Genomic DNA, 26,994 nt, shown 5'->3' with positions numbered 1-26,994 from the left:
TCTGGCGGTGTTGAACTGAGGGGCGCCTGGGGGCTGTGGGGCGGCCCGCGGGGAGCCCTGGTGGCGGTCAGAGCCGTGGGTGTGTACGAGCTCAGCCAGGGGACAAGGTAGTGGCGGAGAGAAGGCCCTGGGGTGGAGGGCCAAGAAACAGGCTTTAAGTCGAGGCGGAGAGGGCACCGGGAAGGGAAACGAGAAGAGGGGGCTGCGCGGTGTCAGGGAGCCTGGACAGCACAGCGGCTTACGGACCAAGGGAAGGGAGGGCCCGCGGGGCAGGCCCTGCGACCTGGGTCACAGAGACAGGAGGGAGGAGGGTGCCGCTGCCCCCTGAATTAAAGAGCGCAGGAGGGGGCGGCCGGTGACATTCGCAGGAGCCGCTCGGCGGAGCGAGGGCCCCAGACGGTGGTGAGTCACGGTGTGGAAGTGCGGGGAGCCCGGGGACGGTCCCCTGAGAAGGTTGGCTCAGAAGCAGGGAGCGAGAGACGGCTGTCGCTCCGGGAGCCTGGGGGTCCAGGAATGTGGTTTGGAAATGGGAGGTGCTTGAGGGACAGGACGCAGGCTACTGGGGGGTGGGGGGCGCAGAAGGAGGCACCAGGCCAGCCACCGAGGACGGGGCGGGCAGAGCCACTTGTTCCGCTCCTGTGGGCAGGTCCCAGCCGTGGGGCAGCCCGTGGCCGGGCAGGCTGCGGCAGGGGCGCACTGCGCGCTCCTCCGGGAAGGCTGCGGTGGGGCAGCTGCGGGAGAGGGCAGCCCGCAGCCTGCAGGGGGCGGGGGGTTCGAGGGCGCGCTCCTGGGCAGGGGCGGCCCGGCCGAGGCTGGGACTGCACGCCGTCAGCGGGCCTGTGGCTTCTCTAGTGGTGCCTCCCCACAGCCCGGGTGTGGTTGTTACAGCCGGGGTGCCAGCCTCGACATGGGGTCACAGGAGAGAAGCTGGGGGGGCGGGGTGGGACCGGGGCTCTGAGGACAAACGGGATTGGGCCGGACGGAGACACAGGCCTGGATCCTGGCGAAGTCAGGAGAGGAGAGCGAGCCTGGGAGGCCGAAGCCGGAGGTGGGGTCGGAAGGAGTGTCAGGTTTACCCCTTCAGAAGGGTGCGGGCAGCGTGGAGGCCCAGCTAAGGCCAAGGTGTTTGGGTTGTTGGAGAGCGTGTGTGTGGACTCCAGTGTCTTCCGGAAAGATGCCACCTGCTGCCTCGCTCTCCAGCTCGTCCGAGTGGGCGGGCGCAGTTCGCAGCAAGGACGGAGGCTGGAGGCTGTGACTGCAGGGGAGGTGGAGGGTGTTGAGCGAATTCCCGACAGCTCTGCCCTCAAGAAATAGGCCTTTTGCCGGTGAGGATCACGTTCTGGAATTCGAATTAGGTTGCGCTGGGTCGGGCACCCCAGCCCACCTTCCAGCCCTGAGGTCGGAGAGGTGAGGAGACCTCGGGGAGAAGGAACCAGCATTGGAGCAGAGACAGGCAGTGTGGGGCCGGCGGGGGGCCTGGGGAGGGGTGCTGAGGAGGCTTCGGGAGGGCGTGTGGCTCTCCCAGAGCCCATGGGCCATGAGGGCGGAGCAGGGCGGGGACCGCGCCCCAGAGCAGCAGGAAGCAGTCGGCTGCCCAGCGGCGTGCAGAGTGTCCTGTGTGCCCTGTGCGCGCTGTCACCGTGGCCTCCTGCGGCCCTGGGAAGAGAGAGGGCCTTTCGTCATGTTCCCGGTGAGAGCGTGGGTTCTGATCCTCCATGCGTGCATCTCTCTACACCTGCTTGCTCACCCTGTGCATGTTTTCAGAGCCGTAGTGCAAGCGTCTTTATTTTGTGTTTAACCCCTTAAAGCTGGGTTGATGGGAACCCCCCTGAGAAAGTTAAGAAAACAGTAACTCCGGTTGCCTCGCTTCTCCCCAGGTGACGTCGACGACTACAGCGCTGAAGTGGAGGAGCTTCTCCCCCAGCACCTGCAGCCATCCGCGGCTTCCGGCCTCGGCACGTCCCCCAGCTCCTCGCCCCGCACCAGCCCCTGCCAGTCGCCCACGGCCCCGGAGGGCCCCTCCCTGCCCATGCGGCCGAGCCGGGCGCCATCCAGAGCTCCCGGACACCCACCTTCTCAGAGTGCGTATTGCATTCAGGGTTCAGTGTGACCGTCCCTGTGGGTGATGGCAGATGGTCAGGCCTCCGGTGCCTTGAGCGCACCCGTGCAGAGCTCTCTTAGTCTGACTTCTGGCCCCGCGTGCCAGGCGGGCTTCAGGCTTGTGCATGCAGAACAGGAAGCTTCACGGGCGGTAAGCCCTCGACAGAGACAAACTCGGCCCCCTCCCCCCTGAGCCTTTCCCGTCATCCTCTCCTGCATGGCCGGGTCTGTCCCTGTCTCATAGTCAGCGGTTTTCTGCTGTTAAAGCACGAAGCCGCACCATTTGGGCTTAGCTATACATCTATGCATTGCCTTTGTTATCGTATGAAGCAAGAGACAAAACAGATTGTTTTAATTGAAATCATAAGTCATTATTCCCCCCCCCAGCTTGGGAGGTTTGTCTTTAGAAGCTGTTTCTGTCACATGCGTAAGTCACCGTTTCATGCTAACCAACATCTTCAGAAAATACCTTCCATTTCATAAACGTCGCCAGTGTGCCCGTCCCCCTCTTAGTAGGTGGGTTCACTAAATGAATTCAAGATGAGCTGAGACATAGAGACAAGCAGAGACCCCTTCCTCTTCTCTTCCTCTCTGCGGGTCAGCAGGCTGCACGCACATAACTAACTCAGCGCCTCGTGCCCCCTTGGTAGGGACACGCAGGGAGTCACCTTCCTTCGGCGCTGGGCCGAGGGAGCAAGTCCACACACAGCCAGCACTGCTGGCAGCAGGGACAGAAGGGCATGTACTGGCAGAACCGCTTCTGTCATTGATCCTAAAAATGCGTAGCGTTCTGCTGCAGTACAAACCGAGAAAACAGCAGAACAGAGACTCGCGGCACACACACAGAAAGCACCACCCCGCTGCACTCACACCGCGTGGGAGCCGATCTCACCCCGAGTATTTTCCAGGTTCTCCCAGTGACACTCAGCCAGCCGCGCAGTCGCAGCAGAAGGACGTTCCGCAGGTCCTGGAGCCCAAGCGGCCGCCTCCGCCCCGCCCGACGGCGCCTCCCGCGCGGCCCGTGCCCCCGCAGAGGCCACCCCCGCCCTCAGGTAGCGGCTGTCCTGTCCCTCCACAGGCCCGCAGAGGGCCCTCTTCCGCGCAGCGGCCAGTGCTTGGCAGGCCCCTCACCCCTGGCTTCTAGGCCGCGTTGCCTTCCTATTGCTGCCACGTCCTCAGCTTTTCTCCGCAGAACGCGGTGGGCGTGGCTGCAGGTAGAACGTGTCCTGCCAGCTTCCCGCGCCTTGTTTCCAGAGCTGCCTCCTACAGGCGTGCGAGAAGTGTGGTGTCGCTTCTGCGTGGGCGCTGTTGTGCCGACTTCTCTTAAATGTGTACTGAGACGTAAAGAACACGCATACACTTATTTAATCTGAAGTTTTACCTATTTGTGTAGATGGTCTTTTTAAGTCAGTATGTGTTGTTAAACGATCAGAAGCATGCAGTTAAATAATAGCTTTTCTGTAATGCCAAGACCCTGCTGCACAGTTCCTACATGCCGCTTGACACCGTGATGGCTATGACAAATCTTCGGCTTTTCAATCCCTTTGTGTCCTTTCCTTTCTGCTGCGTGCGCTCTTACGGACTCTAAGGGGCTAGGAGCCCCGCACCTGCTAGAAAAGAATTCGGAGGTAATCGTTTGTGATTGTTATAGCATGTGCATCTGGTCTGTTGATGTTTTGGAGTTTGATCCCTAGAACTGAAAGACACTTGAGGTTTGTGTGATAAAAGTCAAAGTGAATGACGTTTGTGTTTTTAATAGCTCCAAACCTCCGCTCTGTGCCTGCTGAGGGAGGGCCTAGAGCGCGGTTTTGTTAGCGAGTGGAACCAGCAGAGGCTCCCGCTTCCCGCGCGGACACAGTCGGGCCGCTCATCCAGGCTGGCGCCCGTCCCTCCCTGGCAGCGCCAGCCGGGTCGCAGAGCTTTCACGCCTGAAGCGCGCTAATGTCGGAGGGGTCCTGAGGGCTCCCGCCGGGGGCTCCGTGCAGCCCAGGGCTGCGGGCTCGCCTGGGGGCCGCTCGCAGTGACCGTGGCGGGCGGGGGGGGGCGCTCTCGGACTGGTCACGGAGCTCATGCCTCCTTTTTTGAAACACGAGAACAATTTTATTTTTTAATGGGGAAATACTTTTTTTAACAAACGAATCACTTTTAAGTTTAAAGTGTAATTTATTCGATTTGTATGAAAACTCAGAGAGCTCAGTCGGAGATACGTGTTTGATAGCTAAATTATTACAGCATTGCAGCTTCTGCAAAACACTGCTAGATGAAAATTTTTCCATTGCCCTACAGAAAACATCACTTTTTCCTGTTTTAAACTCATGCTTTTATTTGTATTTCCTTGGTAATTCTCTTTCTCTTGTCCTTTCATTAAGAAAACAACTAGTAGAAAATAAATTTTTTAATGAATTTGTGAAAAGTTATATCTCTTTAGCAACTCAGGGACTTACTTAGAAATCTGATTTAATTTTTAAAAATTGCCTGCCTCCATAGTTCTTCCATTTTTTTTTTTAACCCTGTAAACCAATAACTCCTTTAAGGCAGTAAGGTCGGAGAACCTAATTGCAGTGCTTTTTGAGTTTTTGAAAAATAATGCAGCAAAACTAACTTCTGAGAGACTAATGTAGTCTCATAGAAATTTAAAGTGAAATTCCAAGTATGACTTTTTTCTCTTTTCGGCTCACGCGTCGGAGCTCTTCCTGGCGATTTAACTCTGCACGTAAGGCGTGCGCAGCCCCTGAGGCGAGGTCATCCTTAGATGGGTTTTCACGTCCGTCCCCCCCCCGCCCCCCGTGGCCACCTCTGCCTGCACCTCCCTTTGAGGAGAGGGAGGTGCAGGCCAGGCCTCTTGAGTCATGTGGGTTTGTCCTGATATATTTGAAGAAACTTAAAGTAGACAAAGGGCCTTTTGGCAAAAGTGAGTTTAATGCAGAATTTGTCTCGTGTGCCTGCCTGGCGCTCCGTGCGGCAGGCCGTGCACACTGTACGGCTTCTGTTCTTTCTCCGAAAGGTGCCGGCGCCCCCCCCAGCCCCAGGGCGGCCAGGCGAGAGCTGGAAGGTAACCGCCCTGCGCGCCCTCGCCCTGCGCGTGCAGTCACTGACCCTCGCCCGGGCCACTGCACGCCGCCCTCCCTTCTGTGTGCACCCTGCAGCCTTGTCTTTTTTTCTTTTTTCATTCTGCCTTGTGGGTTTCCATTCAATTCCCCTGCAAGTCTTACGTTGTCTATCCTGCTTTGTGTGTATTTCATATGTATTTAGGATGTGAAATAACTGTACAATGTTATTTTAAGAAAAATACCTTCAAAATCCTTTTCAGAATAAGTCAAATACTTAGAAATGTACTATACTAACTTGTGAAGTTTTAATAATTATAAATAAGCCCTATTAATTCAGGTCCAAGAATTATTTGTGAAAGATTTCAGATACCATGAACACTTTTATATGTAATGATGCTGAACTAAGTTTACTTTAAAGACCATTAAGACTAGAAGCCATTCATTAAGATGACAGTTGTTAAAGGCCGATGTGTTCCCCACAACAGCCGCACTTGCATTTCCTTTCACAAGAGAAATCAGCGGCGCTGTCCTTGCCAGTCCCACACGCCCTTCGTCCGTCCCTCGCCCACCTTTCTGAGCGTGGCCGCATTTTAACGCCGTCTTCCTTCAGGTGGAGACGGAGCGATCGGCCACGCCTGTCCTCCGCCTGGGCCCCGGGACTCTGTGACAGGAGTCCCGAAGAGCTCATCCCGGGGTCCCTTCGCCCCGGCGGCGGGCGCAGCTGATGTCCTGGAGCTGCGTGGCCGGGAGCCCTGTCTGTGCCACCTGGAGGCTCCGCTCGCTGCTCAGGCGCAGCCGGTTGGCCGGGCCCTGGGGGCGGCGGGCCGCGTCCGTGACTGTCCCCGTGAGCTGGCCGCCTGTCTTCCAGGCTTGCAGGGGAGAGCTCTGTTGGAAAGGTCAGCTTAAAAGTGACCTGTGAGGGACACATCAGAGCGAGGGCCAGCCTGCCTCCCGCCCATGTCGATCTGAGTTCCCTGCGTTCCCTCTCCTTGGGGATGGTTCATTCAGGCCTGACGAGGCCCTGCACCATCACCCAAAGCGGTCCTGTGCCGCCGTCTTGGGCCCCGCTGCTGCTGCTCATGAGACGGGGCAGCCACCCGACCTTGTGCAGTGTTGCTGTAGTGTTTACTTATGACTAACTCTGTTTTTCCTTCCTGTTTCAAAGCACCCAAAAGTCCTGGGATGACACGGAAAGATAATATAGGTAAAAACATTTGGATCGAGCCCAGCACCTTCACACTGGGCCATGGCCAGCCAGACCCTTGGGAGAGGAGCGCGTGGCCTCTTGTTTAAAACCCTAACTGCCGGCTGTGGCCTCTTTGTTCCAGGACACAGCCAGCCGTCGCCTCCCGCGGGACTCACAGGCCCAGCGCCTGCTGCACTCGGAGCGGCCAGACCGGTAGGTAGCGCTGGCCCGGGGCGGCAGCTCGGGGCCCAGGGCCCATCCTGCTCCGGTCAGTGAGAGGCCTCGGTGGGAGCACGGGCCCGTCGGGCCTCTCGGTCTGTGAGGGGGTGGGTCAGGGCAGCCTTTTCATCCTGTTTTCTGCGTAGCTAATGAGGACGGGAAGTCATCCTTCAGTAAGACTGTGAAAGTAGGTTTCAGGAGGTAGAGGCGTGATAGCGTGGTCCCTAGAACTGGTTGCACAGCGCTGGACGTCGGGCAGCAGAGGGTGCGGGGCATGTCCCTGCGCGTCATCCCGTGTGCTCTCACGCGCTGTGACCCGGGGTCCCCCCGGGGAGAATGATCTCAGGCTGTAAGTCACTTAGAAAGAAGCAGGGGTCTGGGATCAGTGCCCTGGGCTGTCTGGTGGTCCTGCTGGAGGGCAGGGCCCGGCCCGTCACCGTCGCTAGAAATGAGCAAACTGCGTCTCCTGAAACTGCTGCTGATGTCCAAAAAGTCATTCTCATAAAATTGCCGAGGGAGAAATGTTTTGTCTTCTCTCTCATAGTTCTATTTAGCGTCCACCTAAAGGGTCTTCTCGATACGTAGTATCACACGAACACCTGTGGGGCATCCCTAAGGCTTCCTGTTCCCCACTCCTGTTTCCAGGAGAATGGAGGTCGCCCTTCACTGACTCCACCTCACCTCCCACAGCGCTTTTTAAAACTGTCGATCACTCCGAGGCCAGGGAAGGCAGGCCAGGCTCTTGTGTGACGGCCTTCCTAATGCCCACTTGTGGGGCACTGGGGCTTAGAGCCTTCAGCAAACGTGTAAAACAGTGTGGTTGTCCCGGGTGTCTTCCAGCACCTTTAATTTCCCAGGCTGAGTTAGTCATTCGAGAGTCTGCTTCCGTGTTGAGGACACGGCTCGGCGAGGATGCTGGGAGCCTCTTAGTCGCTCGGTGTCCGAGCCTGGCGGCCGCTGTGAGCAGGGCCGTCCAGCCCCGGGCGGCAGGCGGGGCCCTGTAGCCCATCGCACCGCGCCGGGGCCCTGGCTGTGTGGCCGTGAGAAGCTGCAGCCATGCCTTGTCTTCATCGCCAATAGAGCTGGTAAAATAATTGCTGCCCCCGTGGGACCGTGAGGGGACGAAAGGCCAGGGCCAGCTCCGTGGACATGGCGCCTGGCACACAGCGCACAGGGAAAAGCCGAAGGGCAGATTCTAAACCTCACTTGTGGCTGCGACTAGAAAACGGTCACCCTCGCGAGGTGGGAAGGTGCCAGGGCAGAGGGGGATGAGACGCAGGAGCGACCTTCGTCGCCCAATCTTCCCTGCTGAAAGCACGCGGACGTCTGAGCTGGCGTGCTTCCTCCCCGTGCAGATGGTCCCGCCCCGCGCCGGAGTGATCAGCGCCCCACAGAGCCACGCCCGGGCCGCGGCCGGGAGGCCAGCTCCCGAGAGCCAGAGCAGACCCTCGGAAGGCCTGAGAGGTAGACCCCATGCGGGCAACGCCGCGCGAGCCCCGAGCCTCCCGGCAGCCTTGTGAAGGGAGGGCCAAACACCGTTCCAGAAACCTCCTAACATCTGAAAATGGCTTTTCAGGTCCTGCTCTTCTTCCTGAGCCTCTGCGGCCGCAGGCCGCCCCGCCTGTGCAGCCCTCCCTGCCCCCGCCTGTTCCAAAGATGCAGGAGCCTCTGGTCCCCACAGCTGCACCTCTGCCTCAGGCTTCCCCCCAGCCCAACCTGGACACACCGCCCCAGCCGCCGCCGCGGAGCAGGTCCTCCCACGGCCTGCCTTCAGACCCCCCGGCGCAGCCGCAGGCAAGTCCCCTGGCGTGGTCTTTGAACAGACTCATTTTAATCATTAGCTTTTATAAGACATAAACAAATCTCAACTTAATTTTCTTTTTGTTTTTGCTTTTGGGTAGTAACAGCATCGTAAGATGTGACTTCAACAGATGAGCGTTATTTGACATCTCAGATCCGTCACATAACAAATGTATGTTTGAGAGTTGGCTCTTTTTAACCTGTTGCTTAGAGCAAGGATCCTCAGAGAGTCAGCCGACAGGAGGGCTCTTCTGGGAATTCCTGAGTGGCTTGTTAACTTTCAAAGCGTTCATTTGGATAGTCGATACATCAGGATGCACGGCAATGGTTTCTTTTTCCTGTTGCTCTTGCTCATGACTGACAACTTAGTCAGGCCTTTCACTTCCTGGAGAGAGAGAGGCAGCCCGGTCACCCCGACCGCTGGCCATGCGGTCGTTGCCAGCAAACAGAGCGGCCCTCTCTGCCCTCTCGTGAGGGTGCAGTTCTTCCCGGCGGCGGAGCGCGCCAGCTCTCCCCGGGGACCTCAGACAGCCTGGCTTGTGGGGTCAGTGTCGGTGGCTTGGATGTGTAGCAGCAGGTTAGTCACCACAGTGAAAACCCTCAGGACACTGTCAGCTCCTAGTGTCGTGCAGAACGCAGCACCAGGGCACAGTGGGCAGGAAGCGCCGGGCGCTGGGCCGCTGCTGTGCCAGAGCCTCTCGCGTGGGAGGGACCCGCTGCGGGGTGCAGAACTGTGCCAACGCAGAAATGACCGTGCAAGCTACGTGGTTTTAGTTTGACGTTTTTGTCATAGCCTTTACAGTATAATTATTAAAATAAACTTTTTATTTAGCAAGTACATGTTTTGTTGTCAAGGCTTGCTTTTTATTTTATCCTAAAATTTTAACTTGAAAATACCATTAAAGTCAAAGAAGTGTGTGAAGCCTTAAGTCTGCTTTTAAACTTGGGGACATCTAAAATGCAGATATACTACATACTGGTGGTGTCCCTTAAACACATCTATAAACTATAGTTAGCCTTTATTTTACAGATATCTGAGCGTGTCTAGCTCGTTGGCAGAAATTAAGTTTATGCTTCTACATAGTGAAAAAATGTTCAAGTAAATATGACTCTTAACACAGCATGAATATTGTTGGCATTAGCATTTACTCAGACTATGGGTACATTTTAAAAAGCTGAAGGAGGATATATAATTGGGAAAAAATAGGTTCTCATCAGTTGATGCGAACCACAAAGTAGCCTACATTTTTAGTTCAGAAAATTGAGGATCCTAAAGATTTGTATTTGTCTACTGTTCTTTCTTTCTGGGGCTTTTCCTGAGTCGTGGATTTTTTTCTCATTTTCTTCTAAAGTATACTGTTATATTTTCTTAAATGTAATTGGAAGGCAAAACACTTTCCCATGAGCCAGCCGTTCCAGAGCTTTCTGTCGCTGTTTCAGGCAGAAAGGAGCGTCCACATCACAGTGACGGTGGGCCCAGTCCCTAAAGCCCCGCCCTGCGGAGGCGGACACAGGATGGCGGGGCCCAGACCAGCGGGGTGTGCGCTCACGCTGGTGGCCCCAAGGCACCGGCTCCTGCTGGTACCAGTCGCTGCGGTAAAAGTGACTGCGTCACACCACACAGCGTGGCTCCAAGTCACAGACCCTCCCCGCGATGGTGGGCGGCTGCCGCCTTCTGTAGAAAGTCGTCTTAGGACGCCAAAGTACAGAGGCTGCGCACAGCGGGGACTGCCACACGTGGTTTTCTTGGGTCATCGCCGTTGCTTTGATTTCTGAATTTCAGTGGGACGGGCGTGGTGACCTGGCGGCAGACAGCACAGGCTTCGTGGGCGGCCTGGCGGGCCGCGCTCTCAAGTTCCGTAGTCAGCCCGTCTGGGCCGCCGGGGGCGCTCGCTGTAGGTTCCGAGCTCTTTCTGCCTCCGCCTCCGCCTCCGCTGCCTTGTTCCCCAGGACGCCGCGCGCGCACACACGTGCTCTGTTGGCGGGGTTAGGGTCTTGTTCCTGCGCTGGCGCGAGGCTCGCGGAGCAGTCAGGTCTCTTCCTGGTGGGCGTGGGGACGGGGCGCGTTTTATCTTTTCGTACCTTTTGAATTTTGAACCGTAACAATACTACCTACTCCAAAAATAAATAAATAAACAATTAAAATTTAAAAAATCATCTGTGGTGGCTGTACGTTTAAAAGGGTAAGATTTTAAAATACGACATATTTGATATTTTGGTAATAACATGAAATAGTCTTAGAACTGAACGCTTAGTAATTTTTACATGTCTTTTTAAATTCTCCCCAAAATCTAAGGTATTTGAAACATAACATGTATGAACCTGCTTTCCATTTTATTACTGTTTAAATGTTTTTGACTATAATTCTATATAGAAAAGATACTTCCAATTCAAATGATTATATAACATGTCTTGTATCTTTTATAAACTGTAAACGTGCCTCCCTTGTCTGTCTGCCTCAGTCAGACATTTGGTCGCCCGATCATCAGCTAAGAACTGGGAGTCAGGCCTCCGAACAGAGGGGTGCAGTAGCCGCGCTACTGCCGCGTGGCCCGCGTGAGAGCTGGCAGCGGGTGGCGTGCGCACTCTGCCACGAGGGGGTGCCGCCTCGGCCTCTGAGCGCAGCCCAGTCCCACTGGGGTCCGGTGCCCGGGCGGAGCCGTGGGGCCCCGAGGCCATCAGGAGAGCGATGGCCTGCGTCCAGGACTCTCGTGTTCAGTGGGCAGGGAAGTCTAATAACACTTCACATATCTTAGGCTGGTATCTCCCTAAGTTGTCGGAATGAGTTTTGGCATTTTAAAACAAGGTAAGTGTTACATAATGGGAAAGATTTGCTCAAAACTGTTTCTTAAAAATACTGCTTTATTGTAGAAAGAGTATGATGTCATTTGTTGCTTAAAACAACAAAAATAGGATCCAGTTTTACACCATGTTGTACCTTCCCGCTAGTGTATTGGGAAGTGAATTAGTGACAGTATCATCCTTCAGAAAACTGTTGAGTAGCAGAGAACAAGTAGTAACAACATGGTAACTGCCCGTTTTGATAAAACAAATGCTCATTTCCAGTTTGTTTGGCACTCTGTGCATTTTCTCCAGTGCGGATAAGCGCCTAGGCCACCTCAAGGCCGAGCCCTCCTGTTGGCGCCACCGGAGGGAGTGGTTCTGCGGCGGTTCGGGGCGACAGGCCCCAGAGAGGGGACCCACAGGGCCGGGCTCCCGCGAGGCCCCGCTCCTGGCCCACAGGCGGCCCTCGCGCCGGTGCTCACCGGGCCTGGGGCCTGTCCTCGGCGCAGCAGGGCCAGCAAGCCCTCCAGGGTGTGGCCGCCCTCAGGGCCTCATTCAACCCCAGTGACAAACAGCTGACAAACAGCTCCTCCGTAACAGGCTGCTTCCGGTATTTTAGAACCTCGAACACCTACTTAGATGATTATTTTTTGAATAACAAAACTTTGAACCCGTTGGCTAGTAACCAACCTCAGACAAAATTCACGTTTGAGTGCTAATTCAGCAACACACTTTCTGTCGAAATTACAAAAGAGCCTGGAATCGCTGCTTGAGCTGGTGCGGGACCTGCACAGGCGCTGTGCTTGGCTGCGTGTGTGGGGCCCAGAAGGAAGAGCTCGGGGGGCCTGGGGCGGGGCTGCCGGCTGGTCTCAGGCCGTCCTCTAACGCTTTCCTCTGATGTCTGTGTCCTTTTCTCGAAGCAGGAGCAGCCGCCAGGTAACAGGTACTGATTGTTTCTCTGTCTTCTCTGTGCTTCTCGCCCGCCGCAGCCCGGGAGATGCATGAGCCTCTCGCCTCATCCATCTCACGCCGCGCCCATCTCTAAACTGCCTGTCCACGCTGATAGACTCTGTCGTCATACCATGCACCGCTTTTTCTTTTCCTTAGTATTTTGAATTTTTAGGAACCATTTTAGTTCTTGCTAATGCTTTCCCATATTTTGCTTTGTTTTTTTATGAAAATTAACAAAACTAAAAATTGTAACTTTAGTAAGGTAAGCTTCACGTATATGAAAATCTGTTTGCAAAACTTATTCTTGGCACAATTTTTTTCATACGTTTCTTTTAGAAAAAAAAAATTCAAACAGTTTTAGTTGCAAGATTCTTTTTTGACAAGGAAGAATTGATTTAGAAAGATCGTTAATATTATAACAGGGTTATTTAAAGTTTCTTCCAACATCTTTCCCTGTAAAAATACCACCGTTTTTATTGTCACCCCAAATCCTCCCTAGGTCACAAATTAACCCCCGTACAATGAATGGGGTGTGGCTGCCATAGTCTCCAGTCTGGGCAAAATGACCCTGCTCCTACCAAATTATCTGTAACTTACTTTGAAAACAGATTTTTTTATTATATGGAAATAAAAACATTGAAGTGTATGGCACTTATGTGGCAATGGCCTAGTGTCCTAGGCCGTGCGAAGCGGGACCTCCTTTCCCTTGACGTCGGTGGGGCGGCCTGGGCACGCGCTGCGCGGGGGCGGGGGCGGGGGCGGGGGCGCTGCCCGGGGAGTGCGCCCCCGAGGACACGCCGGCCCCCCTTCACCTCCTCGAATCATGTGCAGCGTCCAGGACTTGTTTACTCTTTAATTTTGAACCAATTTATTGTCCTATTAAGTTCGTTTGAAAAACAGTACACCTCTTCATTAAGCACAGGATAGGCCAACCAAGTAAACGCTCCCCTACCTGAGGGTGCTTCCCGCGCCGAGCGAGCCACGCGGTGAGGCCGTTACCTTCCCCGGAAAGGGCCGCTGCTCCTTTTCCCAGTGTGTTTCATGGATGTTTAGTTATTTGCTCTACAGCTAAATTCACTTGGGGTAGTGCTCCATTTTGTCACATTGCAAGTCTTGAGCTAAAATTCTCCGTTTCCTGTTCTTTAAATCCCAGCGGTTGGCTCTTTTATTTTTAACTTCGTCATTAATATTTGAGCCATCCACCTAGTTTTAATAATTAAAGTGCCATGTCTGTGAGCTGCTTTGCTCCCCAGGCCGAGATCACAGTTGGTGTCCCCGCAGAAAAGGGGGCGCTCGGTCCCCTGGCCGCGCTCCACTCCGCCTGCGTCCCTGGGACCAAAGCGCAGAGCACGGGGTCTGGGGCTGTGGAGCGACTCGGCGCCGGTCCCCCAGCAGCGTCCTCGGGAAGCTCGGCCACGCGCCAGCGCTGGGCGCCGCCGCGTTTTGGTTTTAGGATTAATGTACCAAGTAGAAAATGTGATTTTTTAAGTAATGGGTTTTAAATAACCATTGAGCACTTCTAGATGTTTGAGAAGATTTTTACAAGACGAGGCAGGTCCATTCAGAAACATTGTCACATTATCCACAGACTTTATTCTACAAAGGAGAACATATTTTAAAAGGCAAAGAATGCTTTGAACATTCATTTTTCCAAGTAGAAAAGGAAAAGATGTGTCACCTTCAGCTTACAGATGTACTAATAAAATTAATTTTCATCCATAAAGTGGAATTTCCCTAGTAACATGAACTTTAAATGAAAGTGTATTTAAAAGAATAACGAAACTCCATCATCACAGATGGGTGTTGGAATTTTATATAGATTTAGCGTAAGTTCTGAATATGGGCTTCTCAAGTTGGCTGACGTCTTAGTTTCCTGGATGTGCACAGAAGCTGTCTGCTGCTTCTGTACAAGTCCATCTTACCACAGCAGTACTTGCATGAACAAAATAAGCTGTAGTTACTAAGTGGACTTATTTAGCAGGGAGTTTTTCCAGCGTAAGACTTCAGTTGATTTCTCTTAGTCCACTAGAGTGACAAGCTCCTCTTTCTTTTCTAAATTTGTGTACTTGCCCCTCAAATCAAGAATAACTGAGACAGAAAGCAAGCTTAGGGAGTATTAAAAGTGTAATAAATACATTACTTTAGTGTATTTTTTGATTATTCAGTGCCCTCTTTGTTTTCCAGGTAAAAACCAATGGCATCTCTGCAGTCAGACTGGACTCGGCGTTCCGGAGTGACCCGTTTGAAGACCTGTCGTTGAATCTGCTCCCCGTCTCGAAGGCTCAGTCCTCTGTTCACGCGTCGCCTGCTTTCATCCCCGGCCCCTGGGGCCGGGCCCCGTCGCCTTCTGCAACCCAAGGGAGCACCGGCGCTTTGAGCCCCGTAAGCTGCATGCCGACGCTGCCTCCAGTCCCAGCCCGGAGTAAGTCCCAGGAAGACCTGCGATGCTCTCCGAACCCGTTTGCTGCGAGCGCGGCCAGCGCCAACCCTTTCACCGACAGGACTGCCGCTCCCAGGGACCCATGTAGGGCCAAGTCTCAAGAACCCGGCTCAGCTTCGTGGTTCTCCAAGGAAGAGCCTGCTGCCAGCCGCCCCTTCCCTCCCCTGCAGCCTTCATCCCTGCCTGATGGCTTGGAGGACAGTTCCGATCCGCCGGGCCAGTCCACAGGAAAAACAAGCCACCCAAAAGGATGGGTGACCTTCGAAGACGACGAGGGCTTTGCCGTGAAAGGGGCGTCGTGGCCGCCTTGTCCGGATGTCCTGGGCGGTCAGCCAGGCCCCTCTTCCGGCTCCAGCGCGGCCTTCGACGGCGACTGGGGTAAAGGCGCGAATGTTTCCTCCTGTGTGGTGCCCTCCCGGAGGCCGCCCCCACCTCCTGTCCCTGGGCTCCCGGCTGGCCCCACCCCTGCAGGGGCCCCTCCCACGGCCCGGGCACCGCTGGTAGCACCCGTGCTGGACTTCACAGAAAGATGAGGCCCTTGGGCGGGAAGCTGCTGCCCCGGCCGCGGTGGGGGAGGGCCGGCAGATGGGCACGAGGCGCTCGCTGTGTGCCATTCCTCGCCGGGCGCGCCGAGGCCGTCAAGAAACACCGCCATTTAACGTGTACAGAGTGGAACGTGTGTCTGTGGGAACTAAGGAAACAGTCCTTCTCAACATCAGCTGGGGTTTCCGTGTGTTTCTGTTTGGATAACTGAGAGAGCAGTAGCCATAGAAAGTGCTCAAAACTACTTTAGAAAATAGTCCTTATTCAGAAATTCTTTGTTAGTCCTTGTGAAAGAATCTCAAAAAGCCCAAACGGTTTCCAGCTGGCACAACAGAAAGCCAGCGCTTTTGTCCTCATTCACAATTGGTATTTATAAGTATTTACCAAAGAGCTGGTCAAAGTGATACTGAAGCAGAACTCTTAGAGGCATTGCTTTAAAAAAAAAGCACACACATGCCTACATGTGCATACATGTCCATGCTTACATGTTTGTAAAGCTCATCACTTAAATTCTAGGCTATACTCAGATTTTTACCTAAAAGTTCTAACAGAGTTCTTTTTTCATTTCATTATCAAAGAGATGAGCATGAATGAAATTTGACCTTTCTTTAATTTACTTTCCAAAACTCGAATAGTCCTTGCTCTGGCATCAGAATTTTCTCCCCTTACGTGCACACACGACACGTCCTTGTCACTCTCCATGCCAGCACTCCACGTGCACCCCTCTGGGAGGAGCTGCTTGCAGCTGGACGCAGGGTCACTCGAGGCCACTGGTCCTGCAGGTGGGCACCCCTACCCTTTCCAAAGGGCACAGGCCTTTGTTCGGAAGGCACACACCACCGGCTCACGGGCAGCAGTATCGCTCCACACGCCCTCCTCTGTCCCGGAGGTGCGTGCTGCCCGCCCCGCCCACACGCTTCCCTCTGCTGCTCTGGCGCAGCCGGGCACGCTCTGCCCTGGGGGTCCGCCCGGCGGACGCTCTCCCCCAGGAGGCGGCAGAGCACGCCTGTGCCGCTGCTCTGGGTTCCTCGAGGCCGCCCTCCAGGTACCTGTGGATTTTGCCTCCCGCACTGCCAATAGACAACTGATCCTGCTTTTAAGTTAATGAGGGAGTACACCGAATTTTTACAGAATGTAGTATTTTGATATGATTAAGTAATCCTGATCAGAAAACTCCTTGAGCAGTTGTTTTGTTGTAAGTTTATGCTAAAATCTTTATCCCCCGAGACGTGCACTAACATTCCTTTCCCAAAGAGTGAGACCTGTCCGCTGGGATCCCGCCGTCCATATTTAACCCCCACAGGGCGCACCGGGGGGCCCACAGAAACCAGAGGCCCGTGGCCAGGGACACATCCACTGGGAGAAGCACAGCGAGCTGCGTTGCACTTAACCACGTAAAGCAGGTCTGTGAGGAAAAAACACTTTTCTAAATCCTCAGATGTTACCAAAATACTCTATTTATAAAAGCGATCCTCTCTCTGTTAGCAGCCAGGATTTGCTGTTAGAAATAACTCTTGTGAGTTTTTTATTGTGCTTTTTGGGGTTCTAATCATTTCAGTGGTATATTTTAAACAGCAGTATTACTGTAAGCGCTGTGCTTCAAAATGTGAATTAACTTGTTGGAACTGTGGCTTTAACATCTATGTGATTAGTGTGTCTGGTATTTGCTCTCCATTGGCAAAATAATTCATTATAAATGTCACTAGTGCAATTGCAGTTCTGTGCGCAATGTTTCCTATTAAATATAAACTACTGTCTAAATATACATATCAGGCAGCAGCTCAGCCTTTATCAGGAAAATTATGTTTGACAAGTTGCTGAAAGTGCACAAAGTTATGAAGGTTAAAGGTATGCTGCAAATAACTAGCCATTCTATGTATTAAGAAAATATTTACCAGTTCTGTTCAAAGCAGAGCAAAAATTAGACACTAAGGATTTCTTTGTGAATCATTTGTTCTCTATAGTAGATTGCTGTTTATATGTAAGAATTTTATTGCTTATATGGCATACAATATTTATAACTATATACTTTATAGAATATGTTAAAGTCAAGGTATACAAACATTCTGTACATATCCTGTGAAATGTGCTGTCATATGAAATAAATAGATCTGTCTTTACCATATTGACTACTTTGCTCAAAAGAGAAGGACTTTTCTCAGCGCTCGCCCTTGAACTTTACATATACAAGTTAGAGACATTGGGTGATGAACTCATTGTTGGATCAGATATTTCAATTCAAGATCTTATTTTCATCCATTTTACTTCTCCATATAATAATACTCTAAAAGTAAAAAATATATATATATATTTATATATATATATATATAAAGATTAGTAAGCATCATTAAAAGGCCCTAACTCAAAATCTTGTTGGCTTGAAGATAACACATGAATGATCATTTTCTAACAACAGCAAAGGGACAGGGGGGCGGGGGGGGGGCGGGCACAGAGTGAAACCGCACACAACCCGACAAACGGGACCGGCGACAGAGACACACAGAGGCCGAAGCTAGTGGTTTCTGTGAGTATTGACTCTTTTTGTCTTACGTGATTGCTATTCCAAACAACCACCTTGACTCATGAATTAAGTTGAATTATGTTCATTAACTTCTGATGGAGAAGTTACAGGTAGAAAATAATAATAAACTTTAATGTTTAAAATTTTCAGATGATTTTAGATTGATGTGCCGTTTTCAGAAAGAGCAGAGACACCGTGCACCCGTTGCCCGGCTGCCCCCCGGGGCAGCATGTTGCGGAACGAATCCAGTACCGCAGCGGGGCACTGACGCGGCCGCAGGACGTGCGCCCCTGCAAGCTCCCCGCTCCTGTTCCCGCTGCCCACTGCCCGCCCGCCCCACCCCCCTTCCCTTGTCCTTCACTTCTGGTGACCACCGATCTATTCTCCGTCCCTATCATTTTGCCATTTCAAGAACGTTATAGAAATGGAACCATGTAGTATATAACCTTCTGGAGACGGCTTTTTTGCGCATCATTCCCCGGATATTCATCCAGACTGTGTATCCAGTTCATTTCTTTTTATTGCTAAGTAGTATCCCTGCTATGGATGTACCACGGTTGGTTTAACTGTCGCCCCCGTCGGAGGACAGCTGGGCTGTTCCCAGTTGGAAGGGAGACGCCTGCCAATGTGAGCAGTGGTGCTGCACGTGCCGGGGCCGGGTGACCCTGCCCTGGCCGTCCCCTCCCTGGGCTCCACCCCCTGGGAGCCAGGGTCAGTCACCGGCCTTCCCGGAGGCCCTGGACTGGCCTGGGGCAGTCCCAGGCTTACGGTCACCCCTCTCCACTCAGCCCCTGGAAGCAACCCCAGGAACAGGAACAGAGCGAAGCGGGCGCCTTTAACATCCCCATCAGTTCCGGGCCGTGGCCCTTCCAAAGAGGTAACCGGGGCAGAGGCTTGGTGTCAAGGACTCTGTAAACGTCGCCCACCCTTCCGGCGCTCCTCGACAGTCCCATCTAAAAAGCCAGAGCCCTGTTTTCTGTGCACATCTACTTGAATTTGCCTTCTCCGTTCATTTTTGTGCTCTCTTTGTCACTAATGGGACAAAAGCTTCACGGCAGCAGTGACCCAGGATCTGCCCGGGTCACCAGCGCCTGCCGCGATCGCCGTTCAATGAGACTTTGTTGGCTGGCGGCCGGCTCGGCAGTTCGGGGAGGGCGCTCGGCAGCAGCCGCGTGAGCTCCCGACACCTGCGGTGCAGACACGTCCCTTGGCCCCAGGTGAGGGGTGGAAGGCCCGCGCAACCCCAGTGCGGGGAAACCACGACCTGAGCGGGCCGCCCAAACATCCACACCGGAAGCAGCGGGGCTTTTCCGGAAGTGGGCGTTGCTGGAGGCGGAAACCCCTCTAAGACGGAGGGGCGGAGCCGGCGCCCGGGGGTACTCAGCGCCCCGCCCACTCCAACCAGTCCTGCCGGCGGACTGTAGGGTCCCGGCGAGTGGACTGGGTGGTCCCAGCCGCCGGCGGCTCAGTCTGTTTGGAGGGTTGCCCGGACAACAGCTACTTCCGGGGGGCGGGGCGACCCCTTCAGGCAGGTGCTGTGCAGGGCGGCACCTGCTCCCGGAGCGGATTGCCGGCTCTCCACGCTCGCGGCTTCCCCACCCCAGGATTGGGACCTTGAGTAAGAGGCCCCCAGACTATTTTCTTTGTCTCTCCTGGCAACAGCCACTTCCGGGGCCGCGGAGGACGAACCCAGCGGGCAGTTACGGACCGGACCAACAGTCCCTTGGACTGTGCGGGCCGTTGCGAGGCGGCATCTGCTCCAGGAGTGGCTTGCCGGCTCTCCGCGCACCGCAGCTTTTCCACCCCAGGATTTGGACTTTGAGCAGTTGGCCCCCAGCCTCTGTTTCCTTTGTTGCTCCTGGCAACAGCCACTTCCGGGAGCGCCTGCCCATTCCCCCCCACACCTCGGGCCCGCGAGCCGTGGGTTCCGGCCCTGAGCGGCGGTTAGTAGGGGCCCGCTGTGCCCTCGAACTACCGCGGGCCGCGCACCTGGGCCGTCTCGCCGGTTCGGCGGGGCCTGCGGAGCCGTCATGGTTCTGCTGCACGTGAAGCGGGGCGACGAGAGCCAGTTCCTGCTGGAGGCGTCGGGGAGCACGGAGCTGGAGGAGCTCACCGTGCGGGTGACCCGGGTCTACAACGCGCGCCTCAAAGTGCAGCGCATCTGCTCAGGTGGGCCGGCGGCGGGTCCGGGGCCGTCGGGGACTGAGGAGGTTGCGCGGGGCCCACTCGGCTCTCTCAGGCAGGCCAGGGGCGAGGGTCCACTTTAGGGCCACCAGCGATGCCCGGCGGACCGCGTGGAGGCGGCCGTGTGTCCTGGAGCCAGGAGTGGTGCGCCGGCGGGACGCCCTGGAGCAAACGGGTAGAGAGGGAAGAGCCCCAGGAGGGACCCCAGAGGCCGGGCCGAGGAGCGGGTGTGAGACGGGGGACGAGCACTGGGCACTTGAAAAAAGCGAATTCAGGGCTTTGAGACGCCCTGAGGTGGAGCAGGTTTTGGCGTGAACCACCTGCCCTCCAGGGGGAGAAGCCAGAGCGAGCCCCAGGTGTCCTTCCCCTTCTCAGGACACGGCCTGTCCCTCCGGGCAGCGTGGAGTCGCCCCCTCTCCACACTCAGGCAGCGCTGCCCAAGGGAGATGCTCCCCACCTCCGCTGTCCCAGCAGGTGTCCCCCAGCCACAGGGGGCCGCTGAGCCCTGGGCCTGCAGCTAGTGCAACACTGGAACAGCGCTTACAGTTTTTATTTCATTTTACTCACATCTAAATCGTCAAGTGCAGTGGGTGGCTACCTCCTCAGAGCCCAGGGAGATACACCTCCAGGTGTGGTCCAGGATGTGGAGGGTTTTTATAACAAGGACACGTGATGTCACGCCGGGGAGAACTCCTCACGGGTCCTGGTGTCTGCCTTTGTGAGCGTACATAGAGTTTATTTGTTCATAAATTGACGATTCCAAAACAAGCTCAGTGGTCAATGTTATTTTAAAACTAAAGCATTTGAGGAAAAAAAGGGACTCAGCTAATATAAAATTACCCATCGAAAATGTGGTGCTGAATGTTAAGTCATGTTAGTGCACTTGGAAGCCCTGCGTTGACTCCACAGTCCCCGCTGTGAGCCGGGATTGGGAGAGGCCCCGGCTGTGCCAAAGAAAACCAGCCGAGGGAGGCCAGCGGCTGGGCCCCAGGGGCTCAGCGTCTGGCGGGGGGAGAGACAAGGAACGCCCTTCCAGGCACCCCACTGTTCTCCAGTCTTGCAGTTCCAGGCCACATGCTGTCTTCGCAGTGTTATGTGACGACCCAGGCCCCTGTGACCCTTTCCAGTTAAGGAAGACGGGGAGGAAAGGAGAGAGAGAGAGGGAGGAAGGAAGGGAATCTTATAAGGTTGAAATGTGGGCTCGTTTGGGGGTGGAAATATCTGGCACAGGAAATTACAAAGCCATCCTTCACACAGTGAACGCGATCTCAGAAAACAAGGCCTTGCCCCGTCTCTGCCACTCCTGAGGGGTGTGGGCTGCCTGCAGTCCTCCCCACTGGCTGGATTTACAGAAATTATTCACGGAGCACTTACCTAAAGTTTTGTATAAAGTAGTAGCTGTCTGACCTGTGCCAGCCTCCAATGATACAGCTGTGAGCTGGGGAAGGGGGTGCGGGGACCAGCCTTGCGTGCCTCACAAGGTTTAGCGACCCGAGGCGCTTTGCGTGAGCACATCTGGAAATGCGGAGAGTGCCCGTGGCTGTGTGTGCAGACTGTCGGCGAACCCAACCCGCCTCCCAGTGCCAGGAGGAGGCGACACGACGCGGGAGGGCGCGGGATCTGCAGCCGCTCTGTGCCCGTGGCGAGCTCCTGAGGTCTGCTGCTCCCACGGGCCTGCAACGGGCGAGGCCAAGCACAGGCCTGGCGCGCCTCCGGGGTGGCTGTGTGTTAAAAAGATTGTGAACCGAAGGTCAAGACCCCTGATCTCTAAGGAACGTGCGTTCCAACGAGGTATAAGGTGACGACTGAAGCATGTTGTCTGTCTCTTATTTTTAAGAAATGGAAGAATTAGCAGAACACGGCGTGTTCCTCCCTCCGAACATGCAAGGACTGACTGATGACCAGATCGAAGAGCTGAAGTTGAGGGACGAGTGGGGCGAGAAGTGTGTCCCCAGTGGTGGAGCCGTGTTCAAGAAGGACGACGTCGGACGCAGGAATGGGCACGGTAACCCAGCGCTTCCCGGCCGGCGGGGGGGCCGTGCCGCGCGCCCTCCTGGTCCAGCGCCCGTCCGGGGTGAGGCAGGCGGATGAGGGAGAGGCTGTCTCCTTGTCCCAGCGGCAGCCAGCTGTTAAATACTTCAGATGAGCCATATGAAGTTACCATTTTTGTGGGTCACAGAGGGTTGAAGATTGGCACCTTCATGTGGCGCAACCTAACAGTTTTCAGGGGATAGTCACTGAGAATGTATGGCATTTTGTTAGGATTTGCAGAAACTGGCGTTTGGAGATTCTTTGGGACAGAAGGAAGCACACGTCAGCGCCAGGAAGTGACCTGCCCCCGTGACTGCCGGTGGCCAGGCGGCTCTGAAGGGGAGAAGGGTGGTAGCTCCTGGGGTCGCCGCCCCTTTTAACCTGCACGAGGAGCTGCATTTCAGAGACGACAGTCGGCCACTCAGCCACCGCCTGCGGCTCTGCCATGTGCCCCCAAAACGCTGTCAGGAGTGAAAGGAAATAGAGCGGCCTCCTGCAAGGCCTTTCCATGCGCGCGCATGTGTGCATGTGTGTGCGTGTGCAGTTCCAGGACTATTTCCTGTGACTTCCTACCTGGAAAGTGCTTGGTTGTCTTCCACGTCTCATTCTTGATTTGGAGAGAGTCTTTGCTTCATAGAAGGATTTGCAGCCACGAAAAAGTCTTAAAAGTTAGGGTTTTATATTTCTAAGTAGTTTCATGGTCTAATTAATATTCTTAAGAACGTGAGGTTTGAACTCACCCATCCCCCTTAGATCTGGTCGCTTCCACATTTTCGGGTCACAGCTTCTTCCCTCGCTGGGGGGTGGGCACCTCTGGCCCCCGGGGCCAGTCCCGCCGGCGTCCGTTTTGTGAACCGGGTTGTATCGGAGTGCGGCCACCCTGTCCATTTAAGTGGAATTGGTGGCTGCTTTCCTGCTGCTGTGATGCTGAGCAGCTGCAAGAGAGCCTGTGTCACCTGCCTGCCTGGAACGTTGGCCCCCGGCCCTGCCCTTCCCAGGAGACAGGTGGCGCCCCGCCCCCCGCCCTGTGCCGCCACGTCCATCCTGCCCTCCGGACCGTTGCCACCTGGCAGAGAGCACCCACCACGCGTCTGCCTGCGGGAGCCCTTCACCCAGGCTCCTCGTGTCCTCGCCGAGTCCCATCCTTTGTCTCGTCTCGCTGACCCCCGACCCTGACGGAAGGGCGTGGGATATTTGAGAATTTTAAAGATGGCTGTCTCCCTCCCTCTTCTCTTTTATTTTCATAGCTCCAAATGAAAAAATGAAGCAAGTTTTAAAGAAGACCGTGGAAGAAGCCAAAGCAATCATATCTAAGGTTAGCTTTTAGTGATGCTCTAAAGCTTGTCTCTGGAAAAAGGAGCTCCCAGAGCCGCCGGGCGACCGGCCTTTCCTTTCTCGTCCCTCGCCCCGCCTCCTGGAGACACGGAGCCGACCGTGGGGCGGGCCCTGGCTCTCCCTCCTCACCCTGGCGCTGGCGCCCTGTGGGCCAGCCGGAGGGGCCTGGGGGGCCCACGTGGGTGGGCCCTGTGGGCCCGGTAGGGCCTGAGCCCTGAGCACACGTGGTTTCGCTTCCTTGGCCTTTTTTAAGAACTTAAGAAGTGAAAGGCCCCGAGGCAGGTGGTGGGCGCTGGGGCGCCGGAGCTCCGTGGCGGGGTGAGCCTGGCGGCTGCCCGGTAACCAGCCTGTCGGCCGCAGAAACACGTGGAGGCCGGCGTCTGCGTCACCATGGAGATGGTGAAGGACGCCCTGGACCAGCTCCGCGGGGCGACGATGATCGTGTACCCGATGGGCCTGCCGCCCTACGACCCCATCCGGATGGAGCTTGAGAATAAGGAGGACTTGTCGGGGACTCAGGTACCGGCCCGCGGCATTCTGCAAGGTGGGCTCGGCCCGCCAAAGAGGGAAAGCCCCGCACCTTGGGCCCCCCCTTCCAGGGGTAGTTTCTGTTTCGGACGCAGGTTTCCGTCTCCCTGCGCTGAGCGTCAGCGTGGAGCCCTGAGCTGCGAGTGGGGCCACAGCGGCTGAGGGAAAGGGGGCTGCCTGGCTCGGCGGGGGCTGCCAGCGCTGCCATGTGGGGGCCCCGGGAAGCCGGAACCCCGGTCTGGGCCTGTGTCTGCCCGGATGGACTGGTCCCCTTGCCCGGGATCTTGTGTTCTGGCCTCACCTCTTGCTTCCCGTCACCTGCTGCCGTCCCGCCCTGCCCACCCTCCCCCCCGCCCCCCGTGGGTCTTGCTTCTGTCCAGGCGGCACAGCGCCTGCGTCTCCGCGCCCCCTCTGACGGAGGCAAGCAGACCGCCCCGCTCCGCCTGCGTTACACTCCGGGGGTCCCGGTGTCTCCCTGGCAGCGCCCTCACCTCCACCTCACGGGGACCTTCTGCTGTGCAGGGGGCGGCGGCGGATAGGACGCTTCCCGGAGCAGGCAGTTCTCTGAGTGGGGCGGAGCCGAGGCCCAGGAGAGGGGGCGGGGACGCTCTGGGGGCGGGGCCAGTGGCGCCCGTGGGGGCGGGGCGGGGAGGGCCGGCCGGGCGGAAGCGGGTCCCCCCAGTGCCAGCTGTTCGGCGTCCCCAGGCGGCACTGAGTGTCATCGCGGAGTCGGAGGCGCAGCTGTGGTGGGCCGCCAAGGAGTTAAGGAGAACGAAGAAGCTTTCAGACTATGTGGGCAGAAATGAAAAGACCAAAATAATCGTCAAGATCCAGCAAGTAAGTACTTTAACATGCCACTATTTTCTGTTTACCTTCACAGATAAAAAAAAATTTACAGTAAATCTGAAAGGTTTAAACTCCTGTACAAACACTTTAAAATGCTATTGGTCTGGACTTAAAGGAAAACTTTCCTCTTATGTCCAACTCAGATTGGAAGAAAATGGGGAACAATTGACAATACAGGGGATTTGTTTTAATGGGGTGGGGCCATGTTAATTATAACATTAAAAAGTGGGGCTGCATGCGAATAAAAATGTGTCTTGAAATGGATCACCCAGCCCCCAGCACCGACCTCGGGTTTTCCCGAGGCCGACCGTCCGCAGGTGGGTCCGGCGGCCTGCGCGGCCGGGTCCGCAAGACTGCTCTGGCTGTGAGCTCTCCGGGACCGCCCGCTCTGGTTTGGGGAGGGGGTCTCCACAGTGACCCGTCCCTTCCCTCAGACCCGCGGTGGCCGACGTGGACGCAGCCTCTAGCCTCCGGCTACCACGAGGGCCAGAGACGGGGCTGCCGAGGGCCCTGGCCGGCGACCCGCTTGGACGGGTGGCGGCGGGCAGCCTGTTCATCGCAGCAGCTGGCAGAGGGCGGTGCTGTGCCACCACCACCGCCACGGCCACCTGCGGGGCTGTCCCGAGAGAATGCGCCGTCCACAGCGTGCCCCCTACCTCTGCAGAGGGGACAGGGAGCCCCAGCCCGGGAGCCCATCATTAGCAGCGAGGAGCAGAAGCAGCTGATGCTGCACTACCACAGGCGGCAGGAGGAGCTCAAGGTAGGGGGGCCGCCGGGCCATCTGGGGCAGTTCCGCGGGACCGAGGGGCTTTCCAGGGCGTCAGCGTCGGAGGGGTCCTGGTTCGGGGCGGCGCGGGTGTCACAGGCTCATTCTTCAGCCTCTCTATGTTGCAAAGCGGTTCCCGGAAATGCTTTCTTGAACAAAACACGTATTTCCAGAGGCTGGAAGAAGAGGACGACGATTCCTGTTTGAACTCTCCGTGGGCAGATAGCACTGCTCTGAAAAGACACTTCCACGGCGTGAAGGACATAAAGTGGAGGCCGCGGTGAGGGCGCGGCCAGCGCACCTCTCCGCAGCGGACGCCAACAGGAGTAACCGGCACTGAGAAGGCGCTCACAGCCCTCTGTGAAAGGACGTTTCCAGTTTTCCTGGTGTTTCTCTGAGTTTGAATCTTTACAATAAAAGTTACAAAGTTTGTAGAACTTAAAAGATATTTCCTCAAATCCACGTACGTTTTTATTTCAGGACTATGTGTACTTGAGGTTCTTCTTTGACAAGATACTAAGGACGTTCTTACTTTCGAACTTGTTTTCCTTCCTGCTTGCTTGCTTTTGTGTGTCCTCACACAGCGGCTGTATCGGAGGAAACCGAAAGTTGTTCCCTCTCTGTAGCCAAGTGTCTGGCCACTGGAGGCCGCCCGCCCCTCGTCCCCACTTCCCTTGGGCCTCTCGTGGCTCTGGCGTCCCCCGGCGGGGCGGCCGAGGTGAAGCCCGCCTGCTGCCTGGTGCCTGGCTGGCCCTGTCCCCCGGGGGCGATGGCCCCGCCTGGGTGCAGGTCTCCCCTGGACACTGGGCAAGTTCTCAGGTGGCACCTGGGCTCCCACCGAGGCTGATTCCGTCGGTCAGGGACCTGTTGTCCTGGGCCACCTTTGAGTTAAATACCCTGCCACCCCCCCGACCCCAACACCCAGCAGCTCTGGTCCAGCCCCAGCTGCCTGCAGCCGGCAGTGGCCCAGCGTGGTACGTGGGCCGTGGCCGAGCTGGAGGAAACGGCACGCCCGCCCCGAGGTGCGGTGACAGGACCGTCCCCATGCTGGCCTCCTGGGCCCCTGCCCCTGCCCTTTCCGACAGTCAGACGTGCCGCTGTGGGGCCTGTGGAGGCTGCAGGGCTGTGTGTTCACCGGCTGACAGCCTCTCTTGGGGGCTGGGGGCGCGACAGCCGCTGGGGCCCCCCAAGAGCCCAATGAGGCAGAAGCTGGTGCTGCTCCGCGGAGGAGAGCAGAGCCCGGGAAGGCCGCTTCTCCCAAGGCGGGGCCCCTCCGCGCCCGCCTGCCGCCCCAGCCCGTCCTGCCTGGGGAGCGAGCTTTGGTCTGCGGCTGCCGCGGGGCCCACGCTGTGCGGGATGACGGAGCGCTGTCACGGAGCTCGCGCCTGCCAGGTCCCCCCGAGCGCACCCGCAGTGGGCAGGCGCCGATGACCACCACAGTGTCGCCCGCAGAGCTGGCCGGGGGCCCACGGAGGCTTTGCTCAATGCCAACCCCTGAGAGGGGAGAGGACGCCTGAGCCCACCCTTGAGCTGCTTCACGTGGACACGTGGCTCAACTGAGAGCGAGTGTCCCAAGCGATAAAAGGCTGGGGAGTGTCCTGGCCGAGGGGAGATCCACCGGCGCACGCAGGTCGGGGGCGGATGAGGGGCGTGCGTGGACTGACAGCTGCCCGCCGGCTGAGCCCCGGCCTCGTTACTCCGAGTGGGTTG

The 26,994-nt window shown here is 56.0% G+C and overlaps 2 protein-coding genes across 3 annotated transcripts in view; both read left to right on the top strand.

Annotated features, from left to right (window-relative positions):
• Nucleotides 1–17,159, top strand: part of SYNJ1 (synaptojanin 1) — a 72,582-nt gene extending 55,423 nt beyond the window's left edge. Inside the window, exons 24-32 of the mRNA XM_054577875.1 lie at nt 1,878–2,081; nt 3,009–3,152; nt 3,690–3,728; nt 5,105–5,152; nt 6,316–6,354; nt 6,479–6,549; nt 7,911–8,019; nt 8,132–8,349; nt 14,275–17,159. Of these exons, the coding sequence (XP_054433850.1) occupies nt 1,878–2,081; nt 3,009–3,152; nt 3,690–3,728; nt 5,105–5,152; nt 6,316–6,354; nt 6,479–6,549; nt 7,911–8,019; nt 8,132–8,349; nt 14,275–15,063 (1,661 nt within the window). The 3' untranslated portion in view covers nt 15,064–17,159. The remainder of the gene's footprint in view (nt 1–1,877; nt 2,082–3,008; nt 3,153–3,689; nt 3,729–5,104; nt 5,153–6,315; nt 6,355–6,478; nt 6,550–7,910; nt 8,020–8,131; nt 8,350–14,274) is intronic.
• A 2,028-nt stretch (nt 17,160–19,187) lies between these two features.
• CFAP298 (cilia and flagella associated protein 298) lies at nt 19,188–25,709 on the top strand. Of its 2 annotated transcripts, XM_054575946.1 has the most exons (7): nt 19,188–19,763; nt 21,616–21,783; nt 23,057–23,124; nt 23,505–23,663; nt 24,378–24,509; nt 25,183–25,278; nt 25,458–25,709. In XM_054575946.1, exons 1-7 carry the CDS (start codon nt 19,625–19,627, stop codon nt 25,566–25,568), a joined length of 873 nt encoding a protein of 290 aa, XP_054431921.1. In that variant the 5' UTR covers nt 19,188–19,624; the 3' UTR covers nt 25,569–25,709. The 2 variants fall into 2 exon arrangements, with proteins under 2 accessions (XP_054431921.1, XP_054431928.1); XM_054575953.1 differs by lacking the exons at nt 25,183–25,278; nt 25,458–25,709 and adding an exon at nt 24,953–25,012 and having other exon boundaries at nt 19,263–19,763.
• The last annotated feature ends 1,285 nt before the right edge of the window (nt 25,710–26,994 follow it).

The sequence above is a fragment of the Pteronotus mesoamericanus genome, unplaced genomic scaffold (assembly GCF_021234165.1).
Source record: "Pteronotus mesoamericanus isolate MK-2021 breed Mesoamerican mustached bat unplaced genomic scaffold, CSHL_Meso_final contig_116, whole genome shotgun sequence".
In the NCBI taxonomy this organism is placed as follows: domain Eukaryota; kingdom Metazoa; phylum Chordata; class Mammalia; order Chiroptera; family Mormoopidae; genus Pteronotus; species Pteronotus mesoamericanus.
The sequence above is the reverse complement of the archived record's forward strand: the minus strand, read 5'-3'. Positions and strand labels throughout refer to the sequence as shown.